This window comes from Anomaloglossus baeobatrachus, chromosome 5 (assembly GCF_048569485.1).
Source record: "Anomaloglossus baeobatrachus isolate aAnoBae1 chromosome 5, aAnoBae1.hap1, whole genome shotgun sequence".
Classification (NCBI taxonomy): domain Eukaryota; kingdom Metazoa; phylum Chordata; class Amphibia; order Anura; family Aromobatidae; genus Anomaloglossus; species Anomaloglossus baeobatrachus.
In genome coordinates, this window is record NC_134357.1 from 564,806,487 (window position 1) to 564,826,645 (window position 20,159).

Here is a 20,159-nt window from a genome sequence, read left to right on the forward strand (position 1 = left end):
AACTTAAGACCTGTGTTCAATGACGACATTGGGGGAGCTGAAACAATGTACAGTCAGTATGGGTAAACGTACATGGGAGCGGATTAACGGGAAGCTGCTAATTGGAGTTTGCTATAAGCCTCCTAACATAGCTGAACAGGTAGAGGGTTAAATGCTGCAACAAATTAAAAAGGCAGTTAATAATAAATAATAATAATAATAATAATAATAATAATAATCGGGTCCATATGGGGGATTTCAACTATCCAGACATTCAGTGGGACATAGAATCTTCTGGTTGTGCTAAAAGCTGTAAGTTCTTATCTACAATTCAAGACAATTTCCTCTCTCAGATGGTAGATGAACCAACCAGAGGAGATAATTTGCTAGACTTGGTCCTGTCAAAGACAAGATACAATTTCAGATCTACAGGTCCGGAAGCACTTGGGCACCAGCGATCAATATGGTAAGTCTCAAAGTAATATTCAATAGAACATTTGAAAGGGAAAATGCTAAAACCTGGAATTTTAGGAAAGCTGATTTCAACAAATTACGGAAAAAGCTCAATTGGGTAGATTGGGACAATGTCATAGTAACCGGGGAAACCTGACATAAATGGGGTAAGTTTAAGCATATACTACTAGAGTCCTGTAAATAACTTATACCCTCTGGTAATAAAATGTCCAGGAATAAAAAGAAACCACTATGGATAAATAAGACAGTACAAGAATAATAAAACAAAAACAAAGGACGTTAAAATCTTGAAGGCTGAGCATACAGAAATATCTCACTAGGAAATGTAAAAAAGAAATCAAGCAAGCAAAATTAGCTACTGAAACAAAAATCGCCAAGGACATTAAAATAAATCCCCAAATTTTTTATAAATACATTAAAGGAAAAAGGAAAACAAAGGATGATATTGGCCCCTTAAAATATAATAAGTTAATTATAGAGGACAAAGCAAAGACTGAGATATTAAACAGGCACATCTCATCTGTGTTCACGAAGTAACTGACTGTTCCAGGGATCATTCAACAACTCAAAAATCAAAATTCACCTCCTGATATTATTAAATTAACACAAGAAGAAGTACGCTTGCGTCTGAGTAAATTAAACATTGAAACATTGACAAATCCCCCGGGCCAGATGGCATTGAGCCAGGAATATTGAGGCAATTGAGATCAGTAATTGACAGACCGCTGTATCTAATCTTTTTAGACTCACTTGTAACAGGGTTTGTGCCTCAGGATTGGAGAATTCCTGATGTGGTACCAATATTTAAGAGAGGTTAGAGGGTAGATCCAGACAACTACCATCCGGTAAGTCTGACATCAGTAGTGTGCAAAGTTTTTGAGGGTACTTTAAGGGATGACATGTAATAACATATTTCAGAAAATAATATAATAACTGATAGACAGCATGGATTCATGTTCTATGAGGAGGTAAGTGCAAATTTGGATATTGATAATGCAACTGATGTGATGTATTTGGACTTTGCAAAGGCATTTGATACTGTACCTCATAACAGCATTATACTGAAGCTCCAGAAGCAGGGACTAGGGGAAATTAAATGCAAATGGGTAAGGAATTAGCTAAAAGGTAGGAAACAAAGAGTAGTCAAAAATGGTATGTTCTACAATTGGGCTATAGTCAGCCGCAGGGATCTGTGCTAGGACCGATTCTTTTTAATCTCTTTATTAATGACCTTGTGGATGGGATTGATGGTAAAGTGTCAGTCTTTGCTGATGACACCACACTATGTAGGATATTAAAAACTGACCTTGATAGTACAATATTACAAAACAATCTGGATAAGATATCAGAATGTCAAGCAGCTGCTGGAAAAGCAAACAAGATTTTAGGGTGCATAAAAAGAGACATTAGGTCCCGTGATACCAACATATTGTTACACCTTTATATATCACTTGTAACACCACATCTAGAATATGGGATCCAGTTTGGATTCCACATCTTAAAAAGGACATTCAAAAGTTAGTCAGTTCAAAATCAAGTAAGTAGACTACTACAAGGAATGAAAGGCCTCCCTTATGATGAGAGGTTGAAAAAGTTATATTTGTTTAGCTTAGAACAGGGGTGGAGAACCTTTTTACTGCTGGGGGCCATTTGGACTTTTCTACCAACCTTCGGGGGCCGCACCAAATTATCAACTTGAAAACTACTCTGCTATATTTGGTTAAACAATTAATTAACTCACCCCTACTGTGGTGGATGGTGCTGTTTCTCTTTGGTGCGGCTGTGATGTTTAGTGATATTGATTATGTTGTTTCTTAAAACTGCTTTTCCAGGCTTGTCTCGGTCTGGAGAGGCTGGGGGCATACACATCACAGGAGATGCTGGGATAAACACATCACAAGAGACACTGGGGCGCACAAATTACAGGAAACACTGGGAGTACACATCACAGGAGGGGCTGGAAGCATATTCATCCCCGAGGAGGCTGGGGCATATACATCACAGGAGGGGATGGGGGCATATACATCCCAGGAGAGGCTGGGGCGTACACATCCCAGGAGAGGCTGGGCGCATACACATCCCAGGAGAAGCTAGGGCGTATACATCACAGGAGAGGCTGGGGTGTATACATCACAGGAGAGGCTAGGGTGTATACATCACAGGAGAGGATGGTGTATGTACATCAAAGGAGAGGCTGGGGCATGTACATCACAGGAGAGGCTGGGGTATAAACATCACAGGAGAGGCTATGGCATGTACATCACAGGAGAGGCTGGGGCATGTACATCACAGGAGAGGCTGGGGCATACACATCACAGGAGAGGCTGGGTCATGTACCTTACAGGATAGGCTGGGGTGTATACATCACAGGAGGTGTTGGGGCACAGATAGCAGTGGGAGAGCACGGCAGCACTGGCAATGGCACGGATAGCACTGGCAGTGACACGGACAGCACTGGCAGTGGCACGGACAGCACTGGCGGCGGCACAGACAGCACTAGATGGAAGCATGAACAGCAATAGGTGGCAGCACGAACAGCACTAGGTGGCAACACGGACAGCCCTATGTGGCAGCACGGACAGCCTTATGTGGCAGCACGGACAGCACTAGGTGGCAGCACGGACAGCACTGGGAAGCAGCATGAAAAGCCCTAGGAGGCAGCACGGAGAGCACTAGGGGGCAGCACGGAGAGCACTAGGGGGCAGCACGGAGAGCACTTGGTGGCAGCACGGACATTACTAGTAGGCAGTACGGACAGGACTGGGAGGCAGCACTGACAGCACTAGGTGGCACATCGGACAGCACTAGGTGGCACAACAGACAGGACTAGGTGGCATAACGGACAGAACTAGGTGGGACAATGGACAGCACTAGGTGGTGGTCCCGCCAAATAGATATCGGCCACGTAGATGAAAATATCTATGCAATGTCTCCTATCTATGAACAGATAAAATCGTGATAGGAAAGATGACGGTAATATATCCTGCCTGGGACCTCCAGGGGCGAAGATATTGTAAAAGTTGGGAATCTCATAATTTTCTAAGACTTAGACACATCTTATAGTTATCTGAAGTCCAGCCCTGTTATGATTCACTGTTACAGTTCCTGTTTCTGGGAATCTGCGTGTCTCCTTATCCTTTGCTGTGGTCTGGCTATGCTATATCTTGGTCCCAGATCTGTGTGGCGCTGGAGACTATGTTCTGATTCCATGCTACTGAGCATGTGCGAGTGCTGGAGACTAAAGCCTGCTTTACACGGTACGACCGATTGTGCGATTTCACAATCGATCGTACCCGCCCCCGTCCTTTTTGCGTCACGGGCAAATCGCTGCCCGTGTCGCACAAAGTTACTAAACCCCGTCACACATACTTACCTCTCGTGCGACCTCGCTGTGGGCGGCGAACGTCCACTTCCTGGAGTGGGAGGGACGTTCGGCGTCACAGCGACGTCACACGGGCGCCGGCCAATAGAAGCGGAGGGGCGGAGATGAGCGGGACGTAAACATCCCGCCCACCTCCTTCCTTCCACATAGAGACGGCGGCGGCCGCGGGAGGCAGGTGAGCTGATCATCGTTCCCGTGGTGTCACACGGAGCGACGTGTGCTACCACGGAAACGATGGTCAACTAAAGTAACCGATATTATGGAACCTAAGAAGCAGTACCCGACTCACGATTTGTGAGCGATACTGCGTCGCTAGGAGGTGTCACACAGGCCGGCATCGCCAGCGATGCCGGATGTGCGTCACAAAAACCGTGACCCCGACGATCTATCGCACGATAGATTGCCTGGTGTAAAGCAGGCTTTAGTCCTAACTTGGAGCCACTGCACATGTGCGGGTGACATCATCGCTGACACGAGGTCACATGTCTCTGACACATTCTAAGCCGATTGGCCGCTGGTCATGTGCTTATGACGCTTTGCTCTGTGATAGGCCAGCGTGACGTCATTGCTGACGATTCTCGCAGCAGATTGGCTGGTGTCCTCCATCTTGGATGAGGCACAGAGTCTATATAAGACCCTGACGCACGCTGCTCGGCGCTCAGTCCTCTTGGTTCCTGCATAGGAGTAGACGCTCTGTGCATGTCCCTTGCGGCACCTATTGTCTATCTAGGTGAGCGTTATCGGTAGGGTAACGCTCTTGTACCTTGCAGCTTATGCTGTGGTCCGTATCCTCGCACCTTAGTGGAGCGGACATAGGCAGGTGCTTGCTGCACATGGTCTGACTGGGCCTTGTGGTTCTACTCTGAGGTGAGCGCTATTGGTAGGGTAGCGCTCCTGTACCTTTCAGCCGTACTGTTGTCCGTGTCCTCACACCTTAGTGGAGCGGACATAGGTAGGTCAGGTGGTCGTTGACTTCTAGGGTAACGCTCCACTACGCTGCCTCCTCCAGCAGTCCGTATCCTCGCACACTAGGGGAGCGGTCATAGGCAGGAGTTTCAAGCTAGCAGCATTGCTGCTGTCCGTATCCTTGCACCACAAGTGGAGCGGACATAGGTAGGTGCCATATTGCACACACTACATTTAGTATCTGTGACTGTTAACTGAGACAGGTGCTTTCACGCTCACAGATTGTGAGACTTCTTTGCACTTTTATGTTGTATTCCTCACTCTTTTGCATTTACACTCCTATGTTATGCTAAGAGGTAGTCGCTGTGACTTAAACAGTATACGCCACTATTGGCCTTGGTGACACTGTGACGTAACAGTGTCAGTACCGCTATGGTGGTACAGGTTTCCCCTATCCTCTGCCCTACTCTGCAGCAGAGCTCTGCATGGTGGACCCTGACTGTCGAATAGCCTTCCATTCCCTTATTATCTGACAACCCCCGTAACAATTCACCAGATGGGAAGTATGTGGGTGTAACTTGTGTTAATAAAAAGCTAATGCCAAGTATGATCGTCGTTCAATGAAAGGAACATTGCTGTGTTACCCCTTTGTAATATCTTTTGTATATTTTTATAAACACTGCCTAATTTTTAGATTAAATATATAACATTTAATAGCTTATGGTTTTGGGATGTGGTTTATAGTGTAGGAGGAACAAAGATACCTGAAACGTGTGTCCAATCTACCTGTATAAGCAGAGACCCTGATTCTAGCGATGTGTCACTTACTTGGCTGCTTGCTGAAGTTTTGATAAAAATCAGTTTTATCTGCTTAAGATCTACCAGTTCTTGAAATGCTTCTCTTTGTATAACCCCACCAACACCACTGATTGGCAGCTGTGTACGATGAGCATAGACAGAAAGCTGCCAATCAGGGGTGAGGGCAAGGTTATACAGAGCTTATGGAGATGGAGGATACATTGCAGCAGGTTTACTAGTTCTCTAGTGATAATCCCCTAGAGATAATACTGTGATTTTATCAAAACTACAGCAAGTAGCCCAGTAAATATCATTGGAATCAGAGTCCCTGTCTGTCATGGGTGACAAATAGTCCTGTGGTTTCTGTCAATAGAAAGTCACAGCGTCTGGCTGTGCAAAATTATTATTATTGTTTATTATTATAGCGCCATTTATTCCATGGCGCTTTACAAGTGAAAGAAGGTATACGTACAACAATCATTAACAGTACAAAACTCACTGGTATAGGAGGTGAGAGGACCCTGCCCGCGAGGGCTCACAGTCTACAGGGAATGGGTGATGGTACAATAGGTGAGGACAGAGCTGGTTGCGCAGCGGTGTACTGGACTGAGGGTTATTGTAGGTTGTAGGCTTGTTGGAAGAGATGTGTCTTGAGGTTCCTCTTGAAGCTTTCCACGGTAGGGGAGAGTTTGATATGCTGAGGTAGAGCGTTCCAAAGTATGGGGGAGGCACGGGAGAAATCTTGTACGCGATTGTGGGAAGAGGAGATAAGAGAGGAGTAGAGAAGGAGATCTTGTGAGGATCTGAGGTTGCGTGCAGGTAGGTACCGAGAGACTAGGTCACAGATGTAAGGAGGAGACAGGTTGTGGATGGCTTTGTATGTCATGATTAATGTTTTGAACTGGAGTCGTCGGGCGATGGGAAGCCAGTTGAGGGATTGGCAGAGTGGCAAGGCTGGGGAATAGCGAGGGGAGAGGTGGATTAAGCAGGCCACAGAGTTTAGGATACATTGGAGGGGTGCAAGAGTGTTGGAAGGGAGGCCAGAGAGCAGGAGGTTGCAGTAGTTGATCCTTGACTTTCTATTTTTGCTGTTGTTAGTATTCAGTGTACTAGTTAGTTCCTCTGCTGGGTTTCATCCTTTTCCCTTTAGGACCCAGCAGAACTCCTCTTCCCTTCAGCTGTTAATCATCTATAATTCCCCTTGGGTTTAAATACTTTCATTTTCCCTGGACTTTTGCTAGTAATATACACTTCCTTCACAAGCTCTGGATGCAAGCAGGCGGCTTGCATGCATCAGTAGGATTGTTGCTTCTCTTTACTGAACTTCTTCCCGAGTTGTCTAGAGAAAACTTGTTTGTTGTTTTCCCTGGTTTGTTTGGCCTGTGTGTCCTTTAGTGTCTAGTGGGGTTGACAAAGAGCTCATCCTATTGACTCCCTACGTAGGGCCTAAATCAGGGTGAGTCTAGGGTCAGGTATTTGGCTCGGTGCATAGGTGTGGAACCTATCTAGGGTGGTGAGGGAACCCAGGGCCCAGCGGTACACTTGATCAGGATTCACCACCTCCCCCTCCGTAGACACAGGGTTTCCCCTCTCCTTTCGCTTAGTACTTCCCTGTACCTAGTGTGACACTGTCTTTATATTATTCAGATCTTTAATTAAGTGGTAAAACACTTAGTGAAAGAATCCCATTAAATTCACAAAATTGCAGCATAAGTATCATAAATGTTACTTGCTCTTCCCCAAGAGAGAGACCCCTTTTAGTTCTGGTCTCTTCTTCACTTATAGTCCAAACTGTAATAAAGGTTCGTGGGCAGAGACGAATGAACCCGAACACTAAAGTTCGGTGTTTGTATCGAACACAGACTTTATAAGAATAATCAATGTTCGAGTTCGGAGATCGAGTGCTGTACGCATACTAACCACTCAATCTAGTATGGGTGTGCTCAGGCGCACTCAGGGCTCGGCTCAGTGTGAGATGCTTGCAGTGTTTGAATGGCTTGGTTGGGGAGGTAAAAACATGGTTATAGAATGCATTGCGTACATGGAAAAAAACCTGTTCTCCGTCCCCCGGTAATAATACTCTCTTTCTGGCTAGCTGCATGTGGGCGGAGACCTGAACTACCAAATTAGTGACTTCCACTGAGGTTCAGGACAAATACAGTTCCCGAACTGAACTTTATCTAATGTCAGGCTGAAAAAGCTGAACCCAAACTTTAACGGGTCTGCTTATCTCTATTTGTGTTTAGCCTCACAAAAAAATAATCCCTTGGATATCAGGCATATAAAATCCTTTAGTTTTTTATTACAACAATTATCCTTTGTAAAGGGATCATTTTTATAACATAAAGGGCCCAATTTATGCAGGCGCCACTCCTGATTCATTAAATGATGCATGCCTCTTCATGAATCTGGAGCATTTAACGAGTGGCATGTGCCTCCTTGTGCTATGCTAGAAATATTACTCCCTTCAGAGACTGGAGTGATATTTCTGGCCTAGGGAATACCACAGCTCATCGTGAATTAAAGAAGTTGTGGTGTCATGCCCCCGTACCAACAAAACTCTGCCAATTTTGGAGTGAAAATGCCAAAAGCTACCAAATGTTGGCAAAACTTTCCAAATTTTTGAGACTTTTCAGAGCTTTTGTGACAATATTTTTTTTGCATAAAAGCTTTGATGAATTGGGACCAGAGTGTCTTAGGTTGAACTTCCACATATCTAGGATGCTTAGTGTGATTCTATTCCCTCCTCACTATTTTTGTGTGAAATGCCTACAGCTCTGCCTCAACTCCAGAGGTTTCCCATTGAAGCACACGCGAAACACGTGTCGGGACCGGGTCCGCATGGGAGGCTGACAGACTCCCCCTCTGGGTGCTATACATACCACAGGTAGGTCCTTCAGGTGCCAATTTTTCCACCAATGTATGACTCTATATGCTGTTTGAGATCATGCTATGTATTTTTGGTGGTGCTATATGCTGGTTATATGGGCCCTGATTTGGACCTTATCCTGATGGTTACTGCTCTAATGTATAGGCACTCCACGACTTAACTAGTTTTGGGGATATACCACTAATTTGTATGGTTTACTTGTATATGTCCCCTTGGGAATTAGAGTTATTGTTCTCTTCCCTTTATTTAGGCTAAGGGGTAGCCTGTCTCCCTCCCTGGGACCTCTTTCCTCTCTCTGTCTCATCTAAATTGGTTTTTAGTCATGTATGTCAAATTACTGTCTATCACATGTGACTCTAATACTTGTATTTTTGTAATAATAAAAATTGCATATTTTTTCACAATTGTGGTACAGTAGCTTTACTCATAAACATGGTAAATGCCCCTTATTGTTCACACGTTTTTGTATGCTTTTTAGTAAATAAAGCAGTGGGCAAATTGAGATTAGTGAATTATCTAAACATAATCCACTATCAAAGCATTTCACAAATGTTCCTAAAGGCTCTCAAAAGGGCTAACAGTGTGCCAGCTAAAAAAGAATATTCACTGCTGATCACGCCATAATCTTGCCCACCTCTAGGCAATGAAGCCAACGCCAACCAAGAGGTGGGCGGTATTATTAGCATGGAGAGCAGTGAGTATTCATTCTCTTTTCATATTGTGTACACATAATCACTCAGCCGTCAGCTTACTGCTGTGGCTGGGCGATCACGTGTGTCTTCTATTAGAGAATGAATATTCACTGCTCCCCAAGCTCATAATCCTAGGTGTGGGGAGAAGTGAATATTCCGTCAGCTGACGTCCAAGTGTAACTCGTGGCGCATGACAGTAATGTCATGTGCTGCTCCACTTACATGCTGAATTCACTTGCCAGCAGAAGAAGAGAACACCGTGCATCGGGAGAGCGGAGGGATGGCGAGTACAATCATTTATTTTGTATGCAGCATTATGGGAAAATATATACCAGAATGGGCCCAAGATGAGGGCTATATATACAAGGATGGGGACATATATACTAGGGCAAGGGCCATATATTCCAGGATGAGATAAAGCTGGGCAACATATATACCAGGATGAAGGACATATACAAGAGGATGGGAGACACATACACCTGGAAGGGGTACAGGATGGGGGATGATAGTATAGAATTGGGGGATTTTATCCCCGTAACAGTATAAGCAGCAGATCCCCCCCATAAGTGCATCATGACCACTTTTTTTTGTCAGTCTTTTTCCCTATATTGTTCCTTCAAAACCTAGGTGTGTCTTATGGTCTGAAAAATACGATAAGTTTAGAAAGAAAGAAAATGGTTCTTTCCCTCACCAATTCTTACTTGAGCAATTGATTTTTGGATAAAACCCTTTGACTCACGGTACATCATGATGGCTTCTCCCGTGTGACTCAACTGACAAGAGGAATTGATTAATCTTAAAAATATTTGGCAAATTCTGAAAGCAAGAATGGCTGCTCCGCTCTGTTGGTTTTCTGATGGTTGGCAAGAGTTGATTTGCCAGTTAAACATTTCAATTATTCACAATATGAAAAAGGTTCCTTCGAGTGGCTTCTTGAGATGTTTAACGAGATCTGATTTATGAGAATTACCTTTTCCATATTCAGAACATAAAAATGGTTTATTTTGTGTGATTTTTTTTCTGTAAATAATTTCATTGAGTTTAAGGCAAATTGAACAAAGCATCACTCATAACACATAGAAGATGAAAATGTACATCGGTTGAAGTTAATTCAAACATGTGTATCAGGCAAATAGGACTGTATTGTGAGTACTATTACTAAGATAGGAATAGTAAGATAAGAGAAGAAAACAGAAAAAACAGAGAAAGCAAATCAAATCAGGTTATACCATGTCATGGTAATACATCTCAAAACAGTATAATGGAAACTATTTTACCTATAAAGACTGGGTGAAGGTCAGAGAGAGAAGAAGAAAGAGAGAGATAGGTATAGAAAGGAGAAGAGGGTATGAGGGGAGGGGACATGGATAGATAGATAGATAGGAGTAAGTCGGGCGTCCAGAGAACTTGTGCGCACAAATATACGAATCCTCATAAAGATTACAAATATCAGATAAAGGAACCTGAGGGAGAAAGGACCAAAGTATACCCCTCATCTGAGCCAAAATGAATATTCCGGAGTCTCTCGAAAAATGAGCCAGGAGGTCCACGTGCCAGCATGTGTACCCCATTTGTCACTATCATCCGCCATCAGAGATTCCATACGCTCCAATCTATTCATCTCCTCCAAAAATTCCCTCAAAGAGGGGGTGGTGGTTGTCTTCCAATGTCTTGGAATAATCATACGAGCAGCGATGAGAAAAAAGCGCAGGATACATCTTTCGGTCACAGAGAGAGATCCAGGAATTAGAGACAGTAAGGCTATTTGAGGAGTGGGGATTACTCGAATACCCGACAGTTGAAAGTACACTTCAAAAATTGAATCCCAAAATGACCTTATCAAGGAGCAATCCCACCATATATGTTTCATAGTACCAATTTCGACTCCGCATCTCCAGCAGGTATCTGGTACTGTGGGGAAGATCTTATGCAGTACGTCAGGGCATCTGTACCAGCGTGTAAGAATTTTAAAATTTTTCTCCTGTGCACTACAAGAAATGGACATTTTATGAGAGAGTGTAAAGATTTTGAGATGATCTTGTTCCGACAACGTAATCTGGAGCTCTCTTTGCCAGGCCTCTAAATACGTTGGGGTGCCTTTATACTGGGCTGTACATAAGAGGTTGTAGATCAATGCGATGGCATGCTGCGGCCCGGTTTTTAATGAAATTAGGGTCTCAAAGTGTGTAGGTTTGGATAAAAGAGCGTTTCCCGGGAATTTCTTTTTTAGAAATGTGGTCAATTGAGTATATTCCAGCCAGGATAATCTCTCCGGGCATGACTCCTGCAAAGCCCCAAAAGACACCGTTCCAGATAGTCTCCTGGCAACCTGTCCTAGTGTAACTCCGTCTGTAGAGTCCCAACACAAGAAGGTGGATCTCTTCAACGCAGGGGGAAAGTCTGAATTATTAAAAAGTGGGCTCATACTCCCCGGTCTGTGGGATAAGTTTAACGTCTCCAGATGTCTGTCCCAGAAAAGCATGAGCGCCTCAGACAGAGGTTGAAACTCCGAGACCGCCGGTCTCTGATGAAGGGGGGCCCATAGAAGCTGTGCCAAAGGGAACGGGGAGAGACGAGACTCAACGCCCACCCATTGTTTATTGAGATCGTTAAGTCTCCAATCTAAGACCCTCGTGAGGAGGACACTCTGATAGTACTTTTCGAAGTCAGGTAGACCAGCGCCTCCCCTGGATTTGGGTCTCACCAGTGTGGCGTATCGAATCCGAGGTCTCCCCGTCCCCCAGACAAATCTGCTACACGCCCTCTGGAGCTGTCTAAAATACTGTTTAGCAACCTTTACCGGGACTGTTTGGAATAAATAAAGGAACCTCGGGAGTATGTCCATCTTGAGGCCGTTGATCCGGCCAAACCAGGAAAGCCGGCCCCGGTTATATCTATTAAGATCTGCAAGAGTCCTAGTAAGTAGTGGGGAGTAATTAGCCATAAACAACTCATCTGGATTGGCCGAAACAAATATCCCAAGATACTTGATAGATTGAGTCTCCCACTTAAATGGGAAGGCGGATTTTAGTCTATTGACTCGTGTGGAAGGAAGAGTAATATTAAGGGCCTCTGTCTTTGAGTAGTTTACTTTGAAGTTAGAAACTATGCCAAAGCGTTGAAATTCCTGGATGAGAGTTGGGAAGGCGATTTCCGGGTTTGTTAGATATAGAAGGAGATCATCAGCGTACAAGGCAAGTTTATAACATTTTTTACCTATATCAAAGCCCTTTATATCGGGGGAGTTTTGAAGGGATATAGCCAAATGCTCCATGGCTATCACATATAGAAGGGGTGAAAGAGGGCACCCCTGTCTAGTGCCATTAGATATTTGCAGAGGAGAGGATATAGTATTATTGGCTCGAACTCGTGCCGAGGGCTTATGATACAGGGCAAAAATTCTCTCCAACATAGTTTGACCGATTCCCAGCTGCCTTAGGGATGAGTGGAGGAAGGTCCAGTTAAGACGATTGAATGCCTTCTCGGCATCGATCGATAGGAGGAAGGCTGGAGTACCTTGTCTGTACGTGTGAGAGGTCAAAAGTAGAGTTTTAATAGTGTTATCACGCGCCTCTCTACCCCGAACAAACCCTGTTTGGTCAGTATGGATTGAGGCAGGTAGTAGCGGGGACAACCGGTTAGCTATTAGTTTGGCGAAGATCTTGACATCTACCCCTATAAGAAAGATAGGGCGGTAGTTGGAGCATAGCGATGGGTCCTTCCCAGACTTGGGAATCACCGTTATGGTAGCCCCAAGAGTTTGCGCGGCAAAGGGGCAAGCTGAGGATACAGCATTAAAGGTCCTGGTTAGGAAGGGCGTCAGTTCCAAGGCGAATTGCATATAGAAATTGGCCAGGAAGCCATCTGGGCCAGGACTCCTACCATTGGCTAGACCCCTAATAACCTCAGTGACCTCCTGTTCGCTAAAAGGGTTATCTAGCATGAGAGAGTCCACATGGTTCAGTGGGGGGAGAGGGGTACCATCGACATAGTCGTCCACTTTCGCTTGGAAATTTGTTGGGGGCATGTCCGCAACTGGGCCACCTAGGTTGTACAACCCGTCATAATAGTCTCGGAATACCTCTGCAATTTCATGAGGTTTATGTGCTGAATGGCCAGATGGTGATTTTATGGTGGGGATAAATGTAGAGGGCAAGCGAGGATTAAGAAACCTAGCCAGAGCTCTGCCTGGCTTGTTAGAGAATTCGTACATAAATCTCCTACCTCTATCTCGGTGACGGGCAGACGCTGCATCCAAGAGGGACCCCAGATCTAGTCTAGCCTTGAGCAAGTCTGTTAGAATCTGAGGGTCATGAGTCCGTTTATGGGTCTGGTCTAGGTGTTGAATGGCAGTCAGCAATCTCTCTATTTCGCATGCTCTATCCCTCTTGAGTCTGGTTCCTTGTTGAATAAAGGTTCCCCAGATCATCCCCTTCAGGGCCTCCCATTGAAGCGGTAAGGGTGTGGGGTCACTGGCATGAAATTCGAAGAAGTCCGTGATGGTCTTCCTGATGGCTGACTGACATGCCTGATCTTTTAGTAAGTGCGGGTTCAATGACCATACCCACTCCCCGGGGCGCAAATCTGTCAAGAGGAAAGAAAGTGACACCGAAGCATGATCGGACCACACCATAGGGTCTATAGTACAGGCCGGGTCACATGAGAGTAGGTGGTGACTAATAAAAAAAAGGTCTATTCTACTGTACATATCATGGCCAGGAGAGTAGAAAGTGTAGTCCCGTGTTTTAGGGTGTAGGGTACGCCAGACGTCGATGAACCTCAAGTCTAGTAATTTACTCCTGAGACCTCGCAGTTTCACTGCAGGAACAGAAGACCTACCCGAGGAGAAGTCAACAGCCCGATCAAAGATAAGATTGAAATCTCCTCCAAGAATCGGGGAGCCTTCAGCGAATTCAGAGAGGGTGTTCAGGTATTTTGGCAGATCCTGGCCGGGTCCTGGTTGGGGAGATAAAGATTAGCAATGGTAAATAACTTGGTACAGATCTTAAGTTTGATAAAAATGAATCGCCCCTCTGGGTCGGATTTAACTGATAAAACCTGAGCTGGGAGAGATTTATGTAGAGCGATGCTAACTCCCTTGGATTTTGCGATTGAATTGGTACTATGAAACCAGGAAGTATAATATCTATGCTTAAATGCGGGGATGTGGTCTGTTTTAAAATGAGTCTCCTGAAGCAATAGAATATGGATTCTCTTTTTATGCATGTTATAGAGGATCTTGGATCTCTTCTCTGGTACATTAAGGGGGAGGGGGGGGAGGAGGGATCGGAGAGGAGGGAGGGGGGAAGGGGAGAAAAAAAACCAAAAAAACCAAACAAACAACCAGACGGACATAGGGCAATATTGGTTAGGCATCAAAGTAGGCCATAACAGCCTGTATTCCTCCTTCACACTACACTTATAACCCAGAAGTCCTGAGAGTTCAGGTCTCCGCCGATGAGAGCTCGGCGACTTCTGGGATCTTGGTCGCTGAGTACGGTGTTGATCAGGTGGGAAGGACCCTTCACGACGAACCGCTCTCTGGGGTGGAGGTGTAGTATACGGCCAGTCCAGCAATTTTATCACAGGGAGATCCAGAGCCGAGAGAAAATCTGGCAGGTCAGCCGGAGACCTCAAAATGATCAGGTTGGGACCTTTCCTGACTTGTAGTTGAAAAGGATAGCCCCAGGAATAAGCAATATTGTTGTTACGTAGAGCCTCCAGTAAGGGTCTCAGGGCTCTCCTTTTTGCAAGTGTGGATCGGGAAAGAGCCGCTAGAAGTTGGATGGGAGTTCCTTTAAAATCCAGGGTACCTTTATCTCTTGCTTTTCTCATAATATTCTCCTTGACCTGGAAGAAGTGTACCCTGCAAATAATGTCCCTTGGCTTCTCTGGATCCGGGCTTCTAGGCCCCAGTGCACGGTGTGCTCTGTCCATTTCAATGCGTGTTTCGAGTGGACGTTCCAGTAAGGAGTTAAACATCCTCTGCAGTGTAGGGGTCAGATCCTGGGGCCCGACTGACTCTGGCAAACCACGAATGCACACATTATTTCGCCTGTTGCGGTTTTCTGCATCTTCAATCATGTCAAACAAGAGGTGGATGTGTTGAGCCTGCTGATCTATAAGCTGTTGTTGTAAGCTTTGCTGAGAGTATAAATCCTGGGTGGACGATTCAAGGGCCCGCACGGAGTTAGTCAGTGATGACATATCCTCCTTCAAGGAGCGAATTTCAGTTTTACACACAGCCTCCAGGAGGGCAATGTATCCCTCCATATCCATTTTGGTTGGCATAGCATTGATTTAAAGCCTTAAAGCTGATATTTCTGAGCTTTGGTCTTCCCCATAGTGTTGCAAGGGAGTAGCTGTGTTCTCCCCTCCATGGCAGGGGAGGGCAAGCCAGCCCTGCTCCATAGCCCCTCCTGAGCCAGCTGCTGGGGTATTTGAGTGCTGTGGGCCAGGGGACGACCGCGGGGTACCTGGTGAGCTGGAGAAGCCAGAAAGAGAGGTAGGAGATCCTCTGTTCTGTGAAGCCCCAGGAGGAGAAGCGCGCCCCGCAGCCAACTTCCCACTGCTCACCTCTCCCCCATCAGTCACCACAGGCCGGTCTCCAGTGCTTTCCCCAGGAGCCATCCATCCGGGAGCCTGCGATGCCGGATCAGTCTGCAGCCCCTCACCGGGTTGCTGTGCAGAGCGGGCGGGAGAAGCAGGAGAATGCTCAGGCTGTGACAGCCGGGTCGCAGCAGCACGCATCCCGGCCGCCATTACAGGCCTGGGAGGACGCTGGGCCTCAGTCAGGTACGGCACGATACCTTGCCCCCCCCCGGCTGGGAGTCGCTCTGGCAGGCGTCTGTGACCAGAGACCTGCTTTCCCTCTCATCTGAGCCCGGTGTTCGCTCTTGATAGCTGGTGGGTGGTGGTGTGTGTAGCCGTTTCTGAGGAGCTCCTACATAGTGTGTCTTGCCGGCGCCATGTCCAGGCCACGCCTCTTGTGTGATTTTTTTTTATGGTAAACAAAATTTGATTTCCTAGTATAATATTTTTCACATTCTGGGCATGAAAACGGCTTCTCCCCTGTGTGAGATCTTTGATGACAAACAAGATCTGATTTCCGAATAAAACATTTCCCATACTCTAAACATAAAAATGGATTCTCTCCTGAGTGATTTTTTTGATGGTTAGCAGGGGTTATTTTCCGAGTAAAACATTTTCCACATTCTGGGCATGAAAATGGTTTCTCCCTAGTAGGAGCCAATTCATATTCCACATCCCTTCTGTAACTTTTATTTTGCTTACAAATCTGTGATAAATCGGAATTTTGGACTTGTTTGAAAAGATCAGATGATAGAGCTTTCAAAAAAAGTTCTGGAGGTATATCTGGGACAACAGCATGCTCTTCATATGTAACATGTGTGATACTTTCATCATCTGTTATAAATTCTGAAGATATTAGATGTCCATCTGAACTCCCTATACAGTCATCTGCTAAAAATAAACACAATGTTATTATTTGTTAATGATATTATCTTGAAAGTACATTTATTTTTTTAAACCATAACATCAGAAATTAGGAAAAAATGTATTCTGAATCTGTTGTCCAATTTCAACAACTAAAGGCTGCTTTACACGCTTCAATTTCTCGTTCGATCGCATGCGCGATCGCACCTGCCCCCATCGTTTGTGCGATACGGGCAATTTGTTGCCCGTGTCGCACAAACTCGGTAACCCCCGTCACACGTACTTACCTCCCGAACAACCTAGCTGTGAGCGGCGAACATCCTCTTCCTGAAGGGGGAGGGACGTTCGGCGTCACAGCGACGTCACACAGCGGCCGGCCAATCGAAGCGGAGGGGCGGAGATGAGCGGGACGTAAACATCCCGCCCACCTCCTTCCGTCCGCATTGCCGGAGGCCGCAGGTAAGCTGCAATTCATCGTTCCCGGGGTGTCACACGGAGCGACGTGTGCTGCCTCGGGAACGATGAACAACCGGAGCACAGAAGGACGTTCGATTTTTTTGAAAATGAGCGACGTGTCAACGAGCAACGATAAGGTGAGTATTTTTGCTCGTTCACAGTCGCTCATTTGAGTTACACGCTATGATATGTCAAACGAGGCCGGATGTGCATCACTAACGATGTGACCCCCGACGACATATCGTTAGATATATCGTAGCGTGTAAAGCGGCCTTTAGAGTTACATCTTTGTTAATTCGGATCTCCCATTCCTAGCACCAGTTCTCTGGAATGTGCTACAGTAAATAATCTAATTGATTGTCACAATGTGACTGCAGGATAATGAGGGACAGGAGGCTCCTATACAGTCCCTCATGCTAGGGGACCCTAAGCTATTCCTAACCTCTGGATTACCCCTGAAGATAGAGATGCCGGAGTCCCATGGCTTACTATTCTCCTGTCCAGATCTAATCTGTTATCCCACCAAGGAAGGAAGGAGCAGGAATACAATAGAAACAAAGATTAAGACAAACGGAACACATTGCAAACTCACAGAAATAAACAGTAAGAAACTAAGGAGAAAAGCAAGAGCAGGAAGGCAGCAACAAAAAGACAACAAGGGTTAACACCACGACAGCTCATGGTAATAATGCATAACAACCACCCATAAGTCTGGATCACAACACCTCACCACACCAGTATATGTAGACTATAGCTGGCATTAATGAAATAGCCAAGCCAGCATATACAGAATCTACAACACAGAAATATTTTTCTTTTTAAAACTAAAATAAAATAGCTAGGGACAGATGCCAGATATTTAACGGGGTTGTCCGGGACTGTAACGTTGATGGACTATTCTTAAGGGGGCTTTACATGCTGCGATATCGGTACCGATATCGCTAGCGTGCGTACCCGCCCCCATCGTTTGTGCGACACGGGCATATCGCTGCCTATCGCGCACAAAATCGTGCACCCCCGTCACATGCACTTAACTGCCCTGCGACGTCGCTCTGGCCGGCGATCCGCCTCCTTTCTAAGGGGGCGGGTCGTGCGGCGTCACAGCGACTTCACACGGCAGGCGTCCAATGGAAGCGGAGGGGCGGAGATGAGCAGGACGTAACATCCCGCCCACCTCCTTCCTTCCGCATTGGCGGTGGAGGTAGGTAAGGAGATGTTCCTCGCTCCTGCGGTGTCACACATAGCGATGTGTGCTGCCGCAGGAACGAGGAACAACATCGCTAGTGAGAGGTAAACGATTTTTGGTTTTAGGACAACCTCTCCGCGGCAAACGATTTTGGCCGCTTTTGCGATCGTTTAAGGTCGCACAAAAGTGTCACACGCTGCGATATCGTTAATGACGCCGGATGTGCGTCACCAATGACGTGACCCCGACGATAAAACATTAACGATATCGTAGCATGTAAAGCCCCCTTTAGACTTTGTAACCAAAGCAGGTAGCAGGGTTTTGTGGTCTGTGCAGATGAAGATTAGGGTTCCAATTCATCAAGACCGGCGATAGACACTGACAAATGACATCAGGTTTCTGGAGTGAGATTTCTGGCATAGGGAACGTCGCAGTTTGTTATGAATTAGAGAAGCGGTGGCATCACACCCTTCTTAAGTCCAAGCTCTGCCCATTTTGGCAAAGGTGGTTAAAACTGGTGTGACAGCTCCTTCTGTAGGTGTCTCCATTCCTTCCAGGATAGTTTGCCAGTAGTTTACATTCTCTAAAGCAATCATTTTATTACAACTTCTTTGGTAGTTGAAAACTTTTGCATTTCAGTGTGCGGCTGCAACTTATTTTGGCAAGGCTGGTTAAAATTGATGTGAAAACACACACACAACAGCCTATCTCCTTTTCAGCTTTAGACTTCTGTAATTAAGAGACTTTTGGTCACATGACATGATGTCAAGAAGGTCCTTATAATCGGCATATAAACACTGGGGCCGCTAGGAGAATGGGGGCCCTGTAAAATTGCTCAGATTGCTCTCCCTTTTCCCTAATGCCAGTCCTGCATGCCAGCCTGTCTTCTGTTCAGTTTATCTAGACTCCTGCAATTAAAAGACCTTTGGTTGCATCATGTCACATGACTTTAAAGTCATCAAAGGTCCTTAAAGGGCCACAAGCAGTTCTGGGTGCATATTGCTATTCCCTGCCTAACCATCCCTGTATACACTAGAATATATAAAGAGATCTTTAGAAAAAGTATTTCTAAAGAGGTTTTACCATATACTAATGAGCGAGGGCACTAGCCCCCTGGGCATTAGTTCCCCTTGCCTTGCCAGTCGCCCCCATTAGCATGTTAGTATGTCCCTGTGGATGTGCTATCATGCTAATGAATACGCAGTGTCAGAGGATGATCTCACTCACCTCTCCGCTGCCATGACTGGATTTCGGATCAGTGCGCATGACACCGTAGTTTCAGTCATGCGCGCTACTTCAGTTTGAAGCCAGGACGCGTACACCTGGCTTCATAGTGTGCATGACCCAAACTCCAGGGTCATGCGCACTGAGCCGAAATCCCCCGTCGGACGCGATGGCAGTGGAGAGGTGAGTGAGATTGTACCGCCCCGTGCTTGGCAGCCAAGCTGCTCGGATCTGGACCTTCAGTGGGTGGCTCGAGGGTCTCTGGACCCGGGGGTCTCGCGGTCACTTCAACTAAAAGGGGGGTTGTGGTTTGGGAACGTAGATGTACGGCCGGAGCCGTGTTAAGTTCGTGATGCCACCCACGGGATGTGGTGATGGTGAACACCACCGCTGCAGTTACGAGGCACCCGGGGGAGATGTTGCGCAGCAAGTTGTTAACCCCTCCGTGGGCAGGGATGGTGGCCCCGGGACCCGTTGGGGGTGTTTGGAGGTGCAGGGAGATGGGCAACTGGAGGGTGCTGATGTACTCCCTATTAGTAAACACACGAGTCTCTGTTAAACCTAGGTGATGGTGGTCAGTGCCCGCAGCCGGCTGTGGTCTGGTCTCCCACCCAGCTGGTGGTCTCTGTTTTTCCCGCACCTGTGTTGGATGGTGGACTGCCTGTGCTTGCAACTTCAGGAGTCCGCTCCAGGCTTGTTGTTCCCTAAGGAGCCCTT

General features: G+C 46.1%; 1 protein-coding gene across 1 annotated transcript in view; it reads right to left on the reverse strand.

Annotated features, from left to right (window-relative positions):
• LOC142313030 (uncharacterized) overlaps positions 1-20,159 on the reverse strand; it is a 248,965-nt gene that overhangs the window by 111,650 nt on the left and 117,156 nt on the right. Inside the window, 1 exon segment of the mRNA XM_075352016.1 lies at positions 14,657-15,334. Within this exon segment, the coding sequence (XP_075208131.1) occupies positions 14,657-15,334 (678 nt within the window).